Source organism: Temnothorax nylanderi, unplaced genomic scaffold (genome assembly GCF_030848795.1).
Source record: "Temnothorax nylanderi isolate EJ_2023f unplaced genomic scaffold, tnyl_v1.0 TNYL_tig1075_pilon, whole genome shotgun sequence".
Lineage (NCBI taxonomy): Eukaryota > Metazoa > Arthropoda > Insecta > Hymenoptera > Formicidae > Temnothorax > Temnothorax nylanderi.
In genome coordinates this window covers 13,331-30,655 of record NW_027250137.1, presented here as the reverse complement: position 1 = coordinate 30,655, position 17,325 = coordinate 13,331, and the positions used below count along the sequence as shown (strand labels likewise).

Genomic DNA, 17,325 nt, shown 5'->3' with positions numbered 1-17,325 from the left:
TTCATCTACTCGAGAAGTATGAACGTATTCCATAAATGTGCGATCTGACCCTCCTTTCCCTATTATCACCATGTAAAATTGGCAAAGTTTACGGACATATATCTCCGGAACCAAGCGGTAAAAAAATTAGAAATTTTTTAGACACACTCTAGGAACGTTAACCTTTCATTTAATATCATATTTTCCGGGCTATCTATTTTTGACCTAAATGCAAGAACCACCTTAATAGCACAAGTGGGGTTTTACAATTGACGCAATGTCAAATCGATATTGACTTCGGGAGTTCAAGCTACATGGTCCATATATGGATTTCGCATATGGACCTTTAATCGCGTATAAAGCTGGGTCTAATCAACCAAATCCTAAATAATTATACATGAAATAGGGATAGAGAAGACCGAAGAAGATAATAGAATTAGAAATAGCCCGATATCTCCAAATTTGCGGAAGTTTATAGCTATCACAGACATTTCTAAAAAAATAATGGACTTTGATCGCGTATAAAGCTGGATCTAATCAACCAAATCTTAAAGAAATATATATTATATGAAATAGGGGTAGAAAAGACTGAAGAATATATAATAGAATTAGAAATAACCTGATATCTCAAAATTTGCGGAAGTTAGAGCAGCCACGGACATATCTAAAAAAATTCAAAATTTTATAAAGAAAGAACCCTTTTACCGATCACCACCAAATTCAATATCAACCTTTCTTTAATGATACTCTACATTAAAAAAAGAAATTGAGCCCGATATCTTAAAATTTGCGGAAGTTAGAGCAACCACACACACACACACGCACACACACACACACACACACGCACACACGCACACACGCACACACGCACACACGCACACACGCACACACACACACACACACACACACACACACACACACACACACACACACACACACACACACACACACACACACACACGGACATTTTTTTAAACGCAATTTTTCGACGTTTTAGAACACTCTGAACATATTAGAATCAAAAACTCAAAAAACAATCTTTTCTTTGGTTTTTCCTACCCCTATTTCATATATAATTCTTTTAAATTTGATTGATTAGACTCAACTTTAAACGCAATCAAAGGTTCATATACGAAATTTACGAAAACAAAGCTTCCTCTATGATGAGAAAGCAATAATGAAGTGCAAAAAGTATGCCCAAATACAGAAATTAAAGAATGTATGAACAAATGTTAATAGCATACAATGTAGGTTTATTTTTATATATCTATATTAATATTGTTATTTGTTCTTTATTCCACGATATTTTCGAATTTGACGTTTGACGTGTACTACGAAATTAGCACAATTGAAATTTCTTTTCTGAAGATGCTGTCGATCGTCTGTTCGATCGTGACTATTTTCAATGTTTTAATTGGTACTACATGCAATGATGCATTAGGCCAGCGTGCCTCCGTATATGCATGCATTAGAGCAGGCATAGCAGCTTGTTAATCATTCAAGAAATCATACTTTGTGTGATTTTTTTATATACGACAGTCGTAGTCGTGCATCGCTACGCCATTGTTATATTATGCTTTGGCCCTAAAGCCAGTTCTACAATACGTCGCAAATGATGGCAACTGCTAGTTGGAAAGTGTTATTTCCACATTGCGCTTGTCAATTGCGGTTGTCAAAAGAGAGTTGGCGAACTTTTAACTTTTTTGGCGACAGTAACTGGCAATCAGCAATCAGAAATAACACTTTTCAACTAGCAGTTGCCATCGTTTGCGACGTATTGTAGAACCGGCTTAAGTGTTTACATCTACGTCGTAGTCGTGGACATAAAGTAAGGCAGAGTAAAAACGTAAGTCATAAAAGCTATTGTATAATAGACTTTTACGTATTACGTTTTTCTTTGCCTTAATTAATATCTACTATACGTTACGACATACGTCTCGTTTTCTGTCATCAGCCATACGCGAGTAACGTGTTCGTGTCTGTGGTGGATCTGATCTATTATGAATAAAAACGTTACCAAATAATATCTGTGTTTTCGCTCATAAAAACCTTTATTTTTCATTCAATCACAAAAAGGAACTTCAAAGAATAATATAAGATTCCTGACAATCTACAAATTCTTTTTTCGCAAGAGTAGAATAAGATTTCCTTCATCAGATCCGTCTATTGTTGAATCAAGAATATTATGAGATCGTCAAAAATTTTTATCTAAATCTTTCTGAAAAAGTTAGAGAAAATAATATCAAGACTATTTTATTCTGGACTTAAGAATTTTCTAGTTAAGATTAAAATATTCTTTTTTAAATATTAAATGTGATTAGTGCTATTTCGATCCTATTTTATGATAGATTAAAGAGTAATAGCATATTGTATCCAGAAACCTTTTCTGTGGGTGCGGTGACGGTTAATTAAAATATTAATGTATTAATAATAAAATAAAATACCACATTATTAATAATAAATTTTATTATTAATAATAAAAGAAAATCATTGAGTATGGTTTTCTTAGCTTGAATTCGATAACTTCTTGTTTATCGTTTAGTTATTTTACCTGAAATTATCGGGTGCGCAAGTTGTAAGTTTGCTTTGTTCCCACCGCAATAAAAAACGATTCATCACGATCATGCTATTGAACTGAGTTTGCCGTTTGCAACTCGATGATCCGAGAAGTGCGGACTGTGCGCGATTAACGGATTTATGAATCCATTTCGCCGTGTTATTTCTCTCACATTAATGAGTAATCACGTTATGAAAAAATATATTTGTAGGTATATACCCTTACGGAAAGAAACTACAGCGGATTACAGAAAATTATATTACAGGAACTACATAAAAGTATTACACAAAATTACAGACTGAAGTATTGTAATATACTGTAATATTTTCGTACTATACGCTCGGATTACAGGAAAATATTACAGGATTACAGGACTACAAGATTGCAGTCCTCTTAATACTAGAGGACACTGATTTCCGATATTCACCCGGCATAAAAAAAAATTATTTTTTTCTTAGTTTTATTACTTTTTTATAACTAAATTTGTTTCTTAAGATGCAGTCTATGATTATAAATATTTTCTTGTATTTGAAAAACACACTTACCTTGGTGGGATTCGAACTCGGGACCTCGGGACCTCTGGATCGTGAGCCAACTGCCTTACGTGGTAGACTACTTCCTAATTTGATGTAAGTGTTATATGTCATAACCAGCACAAATATATAATTTTTCAAAAATCATCTTAAGAAACAAATTCAGTTTAAAAAGAGTAATAAAATTTTAAATTAGATATATGATATAATATTTCTTAAAGTCGGGTGAATGTCAGAAACCAGTGCCGGCTTATTATGAAATTACTTATAAAATATGAAATTAAAAAATAATAAAATGTGGTTAAAAAGTGATACATTAAATCTAATAAATTTCAAACAATATTTATAGAAATAATTTATATATATACAGCTGCATTGAAGTAAAAGTATACTATATATGGAGGTGGAGGGGTAAAAACCACAGTGGTGTAACTCAAATTTTTAAAAATATTTTCTCGTGTGCATAGATGCAATCTGTACAATATATAAATTGCATCTATGCACACGAGAAAATATTTTTAAAAATTTGACTTACACCACTGTGGTTTTTACCCCTCCATATATGATAAGACTCGCTATTTCAAATTTTATGGATTACTGGTAGCATTACGTTTAATACACATGTGTAGTAGTGTATTACACATTTTGTAGATTACATGTGTAGTCTACTACACAAGTCACTTACCACACGTGTAGTATATTACACATATAATGGATTACACGTGTAGTCTACTACACAAGTCACTTACCACACGTGTAGTATATTACATATATAGTGGATTACACGTGTAGTGGATTTCACCCTTCATGATTAGACGTGTATTCCATATTACAGGGATTTCACGCACTAAGTAATTACAGCGTGTAATAACTACAGATTATTGTGTTTCTTTCTGTGATAACTACAGGTGGTCCTGTAGTAACTACACAAGTGTAATATTTACTGGCTGTAGTTTCTTTCCGTAAGGTATATACCTTTATATGTTCATAAATCTCATTACGAATCACCGCCGCGCGGCTTATCTTAATGTGATTTCTGCATCTTATCGGATTTCATTCACTACATCGACCTGTTATCATCTAATTTTGTTGGAATTACCCGGGAAAAAAGGATTAGATCTGACCAGATCAAATTATATCTGGTCAGATATGCTCAGATATGACTGCTCATGTCTACGCAAATCTGGTCATATATGTTCATATATAACTATTATATAGGGTGTAATCTGGTCTTCTTAGATTGAACCATATCTGCTCAGATCGGACCATATCTGTGATTGAATTTTATCATCGAAACAGTCCAGCTCTAATTGTATCTGTTTAGATATAACTGTATCTATACTCGAATGCGATCTAAAATACGTTACATCCGACCATATCCGTCCAGATATAATTATTATTTATATATATATATTGTATATTTATAGCATTACATTTACATTTTTTCATGATTTTTAATTATATATGAGCAGATCTGGATACATTCGGTAAATAATTATATCTTGGTATATCAAATTATATCTGGTCAGATCTGGCCAGATCTGATGAATTAGAAAAAAAGTCGTATCTCAGTAGATCTAATTCTTGTTTCCCGGATATTAACTACAATAAAACGATTAAATAATAATATAAGATTTCTGTAAAGATTAAGAATATTATGGATGTTTTTTAACAACTCTGCTCTTGAAGGTAACAAAAAAATTGATTCGTGTCCGTGAGATTTAAACTAGGATAGAAATCATACAATATAAAAAGAATTGTTTTTTGAAAATTTTTAGGGGTCCAAAAAACGCCCTTATTGACCTTTCTCGTTTGTAGTGATAAATTTCAAGACAATTTCTTTAGCACAAGCAAACAATGCTTTTGTACGTGGTATACATTTTTAATATCAAAATTGTTCTTTCTGCGGAAGAAAAATTGTTTCGCAATATACGAAAAAACTGATGAAACATTGTACCTTTCTTACGCATTATCCAAGTTTTTCTTTCTTCATGCTATCTAGCTGTTATAACTATGTAGATATCATTGGTACATATCTACGTAATTATATGTGTTTTGTAAATTTACGTTAGAATTAGTAGTAACTTTGCGACGGAAAATTATTATGCAGGAACTTTTTCCAAAAGCCATAGCACTCGAAATCTGAAAATTAAATAAATAAAGGTTTGTAAAACAAGAATTTTTATACAAAATTGTTGATTAGAAAATTTTACATCTGCTTTAATTTATATCCAAATATCCTTATTGTTTACTTAATTGTCGCTAGTACTTCAGATTAATCTCTTATCCAAGATTAATTTTAACGTTGTGTGACAGTCATAATTCGGGGGATGTCCTGGTAGTAATGAAACTGTTGGATCCCGGGACATCTCTCAAACGCCTGAAGTAGGCCACCCGCGGTAAGAGTCCGGCATAACCCTTGGCTTCTACCCGGGGGCCGAGAGTATCCATGATGAATTTCTTTCGCGAAAAAAAGGTCATATCTAATCTAAAATCCCTTTAAGTTTTAATATTGAGCGAAATTAATGTGCTTTCGTCTAGATTGATTAATGTTTGGATCGTGTTCCTTTGTTCGTCGAAAATTTTTGAATTTTGTCTGGAAAACCACAAAAATTTGTAAACGATTACTTCGGACAAGCACTAACAAGAAAACTTCGCTAACTCGAAAATTCTGATTTTAATGAAACTTCCCACATATGTAGGGGGAGTAAAAAGGTGAATTTAGAAATTTTTTGTAGCTGCCCAAAAACGGTTTTAAGGGGTGAAACCACCACTTATATGTAGAGCCGGTTTTTGCTTTTCTCGATATATTTCGAAAAGTATTCGAGATATCAAAAAATGTTTCAAATAAAAGTTTTATAGTAAAATCTCCTCTATTCAACAACATTAATATAATATTTTTTAAAAATAATTTTTTAAACAAATTTTTTTTTTCAAAATTTTTTAAAAATAATTTTTTAAACAAAATTTTTTTTTCAAAATTTTATTAATGTTGTTGAATAGAGGAGATTTTACTATAAAACTTTTATTTGAAACATTTTTTGATATCTCGAATACTTTTCGAAATATATCGAGAAAAGCAAAAACCCGCTCTACATATGAGTGGTGGTTTCACCCCTTAAAACCGTTTTTGGGCAGCTACAAAAAATTTCTAAATTCATCTTTTTACTCCCCCTACACGTGTGGGAAGTTTCATTAAAATCAGAATTTTCGAGTTCGCGAGGTTTCCTTGTAAGTATAACTTATCCTTTCTTTTGATACAATTAAAAAACTTCTGAAATAGTGAGAGCCACTCGGCCACTACTGATTATATAATAATATTTATCAAATTTAGATAATTGAACAACAAAATTCTCGAAAATTCTAAATATAAATATTTATCAATTTAATTGTTATAATATTAAACAATATAATATACAATAAAGGGGTGATCTTCTCGTAGGTACCCTCGGAATTAGGCACCTGCAGGTGACGCTGCTTTTCCTGGGTACTACCATCGGATATAGTGTCAGAGTTGGGATGTCAGTGGCAGTGGTCCCGATGGCGAACGCGAGCACCGCGAATCCTGACATCGAGGTAAATCACACTTATACTTATGTCTTTTCTGCATCGGCTTGAAACTGGTGACTCAAACACCGACGCTGCGCTCGGACAATTTGAAGCACTCGAGATTACGTTCTAGCGATCGTCAGATGAGCATACCGAGCATACCGAGCTTCGATATATGACGTCAATTTCCCAGATAGCTACGTGTCTGCATTGTTGCTGGCATGTTGCTGACAACATAGTATGTGTTGCTATCAGACTTGTGGCGACTGAGTCCGCATTTGTCGGCAAGTTGATGCCTTCACGATATAACAATTTTGTATAGCAACTTGCCAGCAACTTGTTGGTAACTTATGCTGCGGTTTAAAATCGTCTGATTCAAAATTTGAGCTGTTGTTGTCATGTTGTTGTAATAATTCATAGGATTACACAATGCTGTCATATTGCTAGCAACGTGAAGTAAATTTGATGCTACTCTCTTGCCGACAAATTGCTGGCAATACATATATCTAATGTTGCTTGCGTGTTGCTTCAAATGTTAAATTACTCGAAATCAATTGAAGCAAATGTACGGCAAGTTGCCAGCATCATAAGCAATCACAGGTTTGCGCGATTTTGCTCAGACACGCTTTGCTATCTGGGTTATTAATTATTGTTGCTTGCGAAACCCTGTGTGTGTATAGAACATTCGTTTCTTTATATTCGTAGTTTCTCGCAACTATTATGATTTAGATTAACGGTACATACCTTGTGCGCGAGTTTACATCTCTGGGTGACGAAAATGTTGAATTTGACCGATCAGGAATTTCTAAGTTTCTTCGTAGACATGTCATGCTGTAAATGACGCATCTGCAATGATTGAAGTATTCTTCACGTATTTTTTAAATACTTATTATTTCTGAAATTAAATTTTACGTTCAAGATATCGAATTTCATAGTTGATTTGTCGTCGATATAGACTTTTATATCGAGTTGTATGCAGAGATAATCGAAACTGTTAAATTATTAAATTTGCTCAATCGAGTGTAGCTGCTTACGTCAGTATATAGGTGGGTTTTTACCGGTCGCAGAATGTTCTGTAAATTCGCAATTGCGCCGTTTACCTATCTGGAATCTGTACCGGAGGAAGGAAATTTTTCTCGATTGTCTGCGGAATCGGGGGAATAACGTGCATCGAGTCGAGTTGAAATGCCTTGGACGCGATGAGATGAAATGACTTTTCCTCTTCACGCGTGAGATTAATCGCGATGACCGCTGATAAATCTTACTACAGCTGAAGAGACTATCTTCTTTACATTGATCTTCCGTTAAATACAGCAAAGCTGATATATTTACTTCTGTGCGAATTCTTGCCGCATATACACGGATCTCGACTGATTGTGAGCGGATAACGGCTACCGTTGTCTTTACAAGAGCTCTAATAAAGATTGACAAGATAATGACTTGTCAGATTGTAATCGCCGTCATTGTCTCGTCGATGATCTTGTCATGATAAACTTCACGGAATTGTTTCAATACTTAAAAATTCTTGTTTATGCTGAAAGATCAAGAACACACACACAAAATTAAATTAAATTAGTTAAAATAATATGCATTAATTGTGAAATAATTATTCCCGCCATGAGTGCGGAAACAGTACAGTCGTAAAATATTTTATTTTTAAGATCAGTTTAGATATATTTCCTTTTTTTACGCGTACATTGACGTTTTATCAATTTTATTTCATATATATGTATATAATTGGATATAAAAATTACCATAAAAGTTATTTTAAATGCTTAAATGTCTACGATAATTTTCGAATAGGTAATAGTGTTCTGTATAATTTTCATTATGCAACTTACATGCAAAAGTTACAATTTCTTACTTAACAATGTAAATGCAATGCAACACGTTATATTGTAGGATATTGTAACTTGTATGTAAGTTGCATGTTACTTGGGCTGCGTTCGGAAACGCTACCCTGAAGGTAGACTTGGGTGAGTAGTGGTGGAGGCAGGGTGCACCCCGGGTGTAAGTAGTTTCCGAACGGTAAATAAGTAATAAGACATGGCGGATGAAAGGCAATCCCGAGATAATATTATTGTATCCTGCGCCATGACTACTGGACAAAAAATAATCAGGATAGCTTTAGATAGTTTATATCCAGATAGTAACGACACAGTATAATATCTACTTATGCTGTGGTAATGATGAGCCGCTGAGTGCTTCTACAGCTTCTACTTCTTTTTAGTAAAATTAGTGATGCAATCACCAAATAACGATGAAATAATATATTTTTTAATTTAAAATTATCAGTTATTACTTTACAAAAGGAGTGTAAAATATATCGATTGCTTAAGCGACTGTTAAGATATACCTACCCAAGGAACGCCAATGCGCGTATAATGCGCTTTGAATGTACATTAAACTTTGCATTAAATGCGGGTCGTAAATGCACATTTAAAGCGCATATTTGTCCCGCATTATATGCGCATTTAATGCATATTATGGCAGCGCATACCAAAAAGTGCACCTACGCTCATTGATCGAGAAGCCCAATCGGACAACTAGTGAACTCTGTAATATATTGGAATGCTCACTACAATGTTTAGAGGCCGGACACGAAGAAAAAAGGGATAGGTTGCTCAGTGTCCACTGTGTCCAGACAGAGAAAGAAATGGACGTTGAGTGCAACCTACACTGAGAAAAAAAGCTTTTGCTTCAATTAAAGTGCTATCACGGGATGCCACAAAAACATAAGTAGTTTATTCAATTGTATTATTATTAGACCCAATATCTGGATTATTAAACCAATAATTTAATTATTCTAAGCATTACTGTAAGCATATTCCAGTACAGCTATCACAGAAGAAAAGAACATTCTTATTTAGAGAATATCTTTATTTTTGACATGTAAATCTTGAAATGAGATTATATATAGCGTATTATCTCGTTTTAAGAATTACATGTCAAAGATAAAGATATTCTCTAAATAAGAATGTTCTTTTATCTGTGTAGAGTTCACTATGGACAACCGAAGCTCCACCAACTTGCTTACCCTATAGGGGATCTAAGAGTCTACACGTGCATTTACACATTGATGCTTTAAACGCAGAAATAAGAACAAAGATAGTTAGTGGAACTATTTATTTAAAATTCAATTTATATAAAATTTAAAAACTTAAATAAAATGTTTCATAATGAGTAAGAAGCTACTTATTTATGTAAATATAATATAAAACCTGTTATTTATAAATCAAATGCTCAATTTGCATTAATTACGCATTTAAATGCGCGCATTTTGAACACACCCCTTACGAAAAAGTAGTACTAGCAATCAGTACTCAGTACTGAGTGATCAGTACTCGTAGTATTGAGAGTATTAGTATGTTAATACTCATGAATACTGCAGAATGGTCAGTACTGTGTCTGTCAGTGCTTACAGTACTGGCAGTACTACAAGCAATAATACTCATTAGTACTTCAAAGTATTGAAGTGGTCAGTACTTTATCAGATTAATATTCGGAGTACTATCATGATAGTACTGCCAGTACTGTAAGAACTAATAGGCACAGTACTGACCATTCTGCAATATTTATGAGTATTAACATACTAATACTGTCAATACTACGAGTACTGATCACTCAGTACTGAGTATACTGATTGCTAGTACTACTTTTTCGTAACGTATCTTGGAAATATTAAATTAATAAAATACTAAATCAACACACTAAACTATCAATATGACGTTATTTTGATATCATCTTGACTTTTTGTTCTACTTGGATAGTACTGCGTAAGTAGGGGAGAGTGGGCTCCAATGTGACAGTGCGAGTTTTCTGTATTAACGTTCTGCAAAATAGTGACGGTGGGTATGAAAACTTTCGTTTTTAAAACATATAACTTCCATCAAAAAATAATGCCAAAATAAGTATATATACTTTAGTTAAAGGCAAATATGTAATTGGAGCCTTGCAAAGTCAGTTTTTACTTGTCATAACTTTTTGATATGTATAATATGGATTTCTAGGGATTCTACAGTTAAAAAAAAATTCATAAGACGTTTGTCGGGATCTAGGTTCAATAACAATGTGCGCACAAAAACGTTTAATTGTTCTGTATCTAAAATATTTACGATAAATAATATCGATGTTCAGTGGGGTCCAATGTGACGCAGGTTGATGGGGTCCTCTGTGTCACGCTTACAGAACTACCTAACCTACCTACGTGGTGACAGCGCGAGTTTCCGTAGTGTGTTTCGATCGCGGAATAGTAAATGTTAGTGCCTAAATTTTCCTATAAAATGAAATAATTTCCATCGATAATCATATCCACACTTTCATTTTCTCTTTCTTTCACCCTTTAGTTACAGATCACATGTAATCGAGTCGCTGTGAGGCAATATTCTCTGATGGGTTGATCTCTGATAGGTTACGACAAAAAGTGAGGTTATAGGACTTTGTTTTCAGTTTTCAATTTCTTAAGGTCATCTGATGAAACAAATATGACACGATTATTGATAAATTGGTTCTCTAGCACAGTCTTGGTTTTTCCTTTTTGTAGAGAGAAGAGTTAATAGACTACGTCACAGGGTACCCTACCTTTCACATTACATGTCACAGTGTACTCTACGCTATGGCTCAATCGACCCCACGCGTGGGGTCCACTGTGACAAACGCAGCATTTCGAAATATCATTATTTTTGCAAAATATTTCTGAAAATTTACTTCTTAAATCATTTACAAACAAAGTTTATTATATTAAACATCGAATAGTCTCATTTATATTATAATGAAGTTATTAAAAACCATTTTTAATGTGATTTGAAAAAACGTGGTTCAAGGGTGCCCACTCTCCCCTACTGCGCCTGTACCACACGTTAGTATCCCACGAGTATTCGATAAGTACTAAAAGAGTACTAAAAGAGTACTGGAGGGAGTACTGGAGGGAGTACTGGGGAGAGTACTAGAGGGAGTACTGGGGGGAGTACTGGGGGAGTACTGGAGAAAGTACTGAAGGGAGTACTGGAGGGAGTACTAGAGGAAGTACTGAAGGGAGTACTGAATGAGTATTGGATGAGTACTGGGAAGGAGTACTGACGAAATCAGTATGGTCGAATTTAGTAGTACTTTGAGTACTTATGTCTCCAGTACTTTCACCAATACTTTTTCCAGTATTAAAACCAGTACTACTTTTTCATAAGGGACAATTAATGTAGTTTTGAAGCCAATGCAATTGTACGCGCATTAAAAGCACGTTATACGCGCATTGGCGCTCCTTGGGTACATAAGATGAATCATTAATTAATATGAATAATAGAATAATATAATCGTAATTAGCGTCAAGATATTATTAAACGTAGATAAAATCTGATAAAATAAATTAGCGGTAGGTAATAGAATAAAATTAACCTTACTTAAATCCAACTAATCAGAGTTATTATAGGCTAACAGTTCGACCAATTCAGCAAATCGCAACGCAAACCCGGCAAAACATTTTTTATATAAAAACATATTTAAATATATATAATCATATAATATTATATAAAATATTATATAAAATATGTTTATATATATCCATACTATGTTTTTTTCTCTTGTATAATCTCTGTTCGTATGTACAAGAAAAATAATAAGAAAAAGAATTAGAAAATAATTAAAAGAATAATTTTTGCATTGTTTTTTTATAACAAAAAATAAAGTCTGAGAAATTGTGAAAAATTTGCTCATATAATCATATATAATCATATTTTATATACAATTATTACATTTATATATAATTATATATAGGCAAATAAATAAACAATGCAAAAATTATCTTTTTAATTCTTTTCTAATTCTTTTTCTTTTTATTTTTCTTGTATGTACATATGAACAGAGATTATAGATAAAAAAACATACATGGACATATATGGACATATTTTATATAATATTTTACATAATATCATATAATTCTACATATTTAAATGTTTTGATATAAAAAATTTTTTACTGGGAATAGATAATGGAGCTACGAATTCAAGTATTTAACGCACAATACGCGATATTTGCCAGCCTCGCTTCGAAGAGAAAAGATACGTAATACCTGTATTGTATCTTTATATCGACCCAAGCTATCGATCAAGCCTACTTAGAACTTGATCCGTTCACTCGTTATTGAGATCTCAACATCTCGAGTACTCGCAAAACGTCGCGTCGCGTAAAAGAGTCACGGTCGGTCTCGCTCCGCGTGTACTTGGCGCGAGACACTACCGTGTCTCTTGATACGAAGTACTGGACACAGAGATATACTAGAACCGACTGGAAATGTTTGGAATGGATTCCGATCGAAATTCAATTATTCCCTAGATTTCTATTGTTTTTTTTAGGGAAAACGGAATAATTTCAATTGAAATCCATTCAGAACAGTTCCATAGAAGAAAAAACTCTATTGCTACAGTTTAAAAAATGCCGCCAAATGTAATAAAGTTACTCGCATTCACCCTGAAATTTCAGGGTGGAAAATTTTCCTCCTGAGGTGCACCCGGGTGAAGTTTCCGAACGACTTCATCTCTGTCACACTGGTACAACCCGAACGTTTCCGAACAGCGTGAGCCTCGGCGGGTGCACCCGGGTGAAGTTTCCGAACGCAGCCTTGCTGAGTAGGCTTACTGAGGTTTAAAATCTTTCGAAAATCATATTGATTACGTTGTCAGGATTACGGTTGGACTAAGCAACAAAAGGATTTGGTGCTCAGCTCGTTCACCTGGGGATACGTGGTAACAATGGTGCCGAGCGGCTACATTGCCGATGTTTGGAGCGCCCAAAAGCTTCTTGGCATCGGGATGCTGCTTTGCGGGATTCTCCAAGTCTTAACACCGACCCTCGCCCATTACGGGGGTCTGGAGGCCGTCCTGGCTTGCAGGATAGGCATGGGTCTCACACAGGCTTGCTTATATCCTTGCATACAAACCTTCCTCTCAAAATGGGCGCCGCCCGCTGAAAGAGCACGACTAGGTAAGAATAGATTCAGTATCTGCGCCCGGTAAATTTCAATCGGATATCAGGAAACAATCGGTTCTCAGGTTATTTTGTGAAAAAATATAATTTAAATACTTGACATAAAAAGTTCCTACTCTCTAAATCTGAATAAGTGAAAAGTCACTGGATCCAGTGACTTTTCACTGATTCAGATTTAGAGAGTAACAAGGAAAGGTCCCCAACTCGGAAATTCAAAAAATTCTGAAACTTTGCCAATACGTAGAGGACATCCTGATATGTAAAAAACTATTTTGTTTGTTGCCCGAATTCACTCTAAAGGAGTAAAATTTACCCCTGGAATTTTACCCATTTTTCATTTTATATAAATATATTATTAATATTCTATTTTATAAATAAATTAACATGTAAACATTGTACATATAAACATACGTTAAAGAGATATAAACATATAAATAAAGAGGTATAAATATACAAAATTGTTTTTTAAAACATTTATTTCTGTGGGTTGAGCTACCTATCGGGTGCGTCTCCAGGTGGCGGATTTACTAAAAATTAATAAGGGACATTGTAAAAGACCCAATCCTTGTGATGAGGCAAAACAATGTTACTCTTATTTTTTAATTGAATAAGAATTACACAGTTACAATAAACTCAGAACTCTGGGAAGACAGGGACCGAAGGCTGCTTGAAGATGCTCTGATATGGTTTACTGACGGTTCCTGAGCTGACTCGGGCAGCGGATCTGGAATATTTGGTCTACGACCAGCGGCGCAAATAAGCGTTCCTCTGGGCAAACATGCCACCGTTTTCCGGACTGAAGTCTGTGTCATTCTACACTGCGTGTGGGAGAACTTAAGGAGGACTTATGCAAATAAGCGGATTCTCATATTATCGGACATCCAGGTAACACTAAGGGCTATCATCAATTTTAAGGTAACCTCCGAACTAGTCCTGGAATGCTATCTCTGTGTTGGCAGACCGGAAGAGTGTACATATCTTATCTAATAAATTAAATGTTAAGAAAAACAATTTTGTATATTTATATGTTTATATACCTCTTTATTTATATGTTTATATTTTTTTAACGTATGTTTACATGTTAATTTATTTATAAAATGGAATATTAATAATATATTTATATAAAACAAAAAATGGGTTATGTCGTCGAAACATCGATATAATGAAATTAACAACCCAGGTAGCAAGACTCGTCATTTTGACGTCAATTGACGTCAAAAGTCTGTCATTTTGACGTCTTTTGACGTCATTTGACGTCAAAATGACGAGTGCTTGCTACCTGGGAAGTGACGTGTAATTGAGAGGCATCGTAAAAGTTCAACACGACTACTATGATGCGTGTAGTTATACCAAGTAAAACTTGGTTAATGATTATAGTTCATTATGTGATCGAATCAAAATGACAGTCATAACTGAACAATAATCATTGAACAATAATCATTAGCCAACATTTACTTGGATTTTCTTGCAAAAAATAACGCTCTTTTTAGATATATTGTAAGGAATTTGTTAGTACGAGGCCGTTAAGCGGCGCAGAACACACGGTATAACAGCATCCGTATCATGTTACCGTGGCGTGGCACGGTAACTCGTCGATCATTGGTCGCTCATGAATAGCGAGCGCCGACGTGGGGAACGTGTATCCCTACGCGCAGGAGATATATAAGATCGTGCGTGCGCGATCCGGGAGCTTTTGAGTCTATGGATTGAGAGTCAGTCAGTATCCGCCGCGTGATTAATCCGCGCCGTTAAATTGTACGCAATATTCGAAATATACGGAAATTCCCTCTTACAGACAAAGCTTGGCTTTATGCACTGACGTACCCATTTGATTGCCCCCTTTCCTGACATTTCTTTCGGCTCGTTCTATACCGGGTAATTATATTAATCGGATCGCGAGTCTCTAGAACATTCCTTACAATATATACATAAAGTTTTGAAGTTACTTTATTTCTCGTTGGAGAACGTAAGATCTTTTTGATTTGCTGCATCGCTGAAAATGGATCAAAGCAAGATCGAAACGTCCGATTTATAATTGGTTTTTTGTTTCTAGAGTGTTTGCGTGTGCGTGTGCGTGTGCATGTGCGTGTGCGTGTGCGTGTGCATGTGCGTGTGCGTGTGTGTATCCGTCATTATAGGCGTAGTAACTCTGTCCGCGTTTTATTGTAAATCGTTTCTAACAAACAAAAGTTTAGTAAAATTGCCTTTTCCTGTTTCAAGCCCATTCTATAAATAACCGTAAGACGTAAGCAATAAAAATTGAACAATTACAGTCAATTATTCTTGAACTGTAAAAATCCTATTAGTCAATAGCTTAATACTTACGTCTTATTGCATATTCTTATGGCTAGCTATTGTAAATGAGCCTTCACCGTGTTAAACTCACAATTGTTAACATTTTTTAATTCTTCTTATAATTCTTTTTTTATATATGCATCGAACAGAGATTATCTTATATATGTATATATATACGAGAAAGAAAACATACATGGATATAATTTATATATAATTATATATATATATACATTTTTTCTTAATTGGTTATAAAGTAATTTTTATTTTTTTGCCATCACGTTACTTTCTGCTTTGCTTATTAAAATTAAATTTAGTTTATTAGAATTCGGATAGAATTTTATACCTTTTTCTCCTTTCCTGCTTTCTCTTCGTATTGTTAGAAATTTCAAAAGATTATTGACAAACGAGTAGAACTTGATGCAAATACACACCAACACACACACACACACACACACACACACACACACACACACACAATAAATTTTATAATTCTATTTTATAAAACTTTAATTTTAATTTAATTATAATATGGAAATTAAATAAGTCTATTTTGTATTTCAGGAACACTCGCTAATGCGGGTAGCCAATTCGGCACGGTGATCGCAATGCCAATTGCTGGCTTTCTCGCTGCATCCAGCAGTGGTTGGCCTAGTATCTTTTACTTATTCGGTGTATTAATGATTATCTGGAGCATAGCATTCCTTTATTTCGGAGCAGACGCACCGTCCAGTCATCACAGCATTTCTTTGGAAGAGAGAATGTATATAGAAGAAAGTTTGAGGACAACTGAAGCGAAAAGCGATGATGAAGTCAAACGGGTAAAAATTAGGGCTCTGATTTTATTCTGTTTTTCGAATAAACGTTTAAACGTGAAACGTTTATCCGTTTACATTTTCTTCCAGAAAAACGTTTACGTTTAAACGTTTAGTAAACGTTTAGTAAACGTTTAGTAAATGTTTAGTAAACATTTAATAAACGCTTAGTAAACGCTTAGTAAACGCTTAGTAAACGTTTAGTAATCATCACTGAGAAAATTATACATTGTTATTTCGTGCGTGCGTGCATGCGTACGTACGAACGTGCGTGCATGCGCTCGCTCTCACTCGCGGATGTCGTCGATGATGCGAGCACGCGTGACAAAAACTTGTCGAACTGTGTCGTTCCCTCGTGCTTTTGTCTGCCCCTATTTGCTCCCCTTCTCTCCCGCGTCAAAATTAGGACTCGCTATTATTTAAACAAAAACTCATTTACTCGTATATTTAGTAAGTACATTCATTTATGAGTAGAAGAGAGTGTTTTACAAAATTAACTATTATTTATATGCTTTATTTCATTTTAAGTCAAAATTGCATCCAAATCTGAACAAAAGAATACTTTTTTATACCGTTTTTGTTTAACAGTGCGTCATATTAACAACAATATGTAATAACAATA

General features: G+C 34.3%; 1 protein-coding gene across 1 annotated transcript; it reads left to right on the top strand.

Annotated features, from left to right (window-relative positions):
• Positions 1-6,517: 6,517 nt before the first annotated feature.
• On the top strand, positions 6,518-17,104 carry LOC139786558 (putative inorganic phosphate cotransporter). The gene is made up of 3 exons (XM_071725709.1): positions 6,518-6,645; positions 13,293-13,593; positions 16,453-17,104. Exons 1-3 carry the CDS (start codon positions 6,589-6,591, stop codon positions 16,809-16,811), a joined length of 717 nt encoding a protein of 238 aa, XP_071581810.1. The 5' UTR covers positions 6,518-6,588; the 3' UTR covers positions 16,812-17,104.
• Positions 17,105-17,325: the final 221 nt, after the last annotated feature.

Coding starts and splice junctions, on each gene's coding strand:
- LOC139786558 (XM_071725709.1), top strand. CDS start 6,589: ATGTCAGTGGCAGTGGTCCCGATGGCGAACGCGAGCACCGCGAATCCT. Junction 6,646..13,292: donor CCGCGAATCCTGACATCGAG/GTAAATCACACT, acceptor TTACGTTGTCAG/GATTACGGTTGGACTAAGCA. Junction 13,594..16,452: donor CGCTGAAAGAGCACGACTAG/GTAAGAATAGAT, acceptor TTTGTATTTCAG/GAACACTCGCTAATGCGGGT.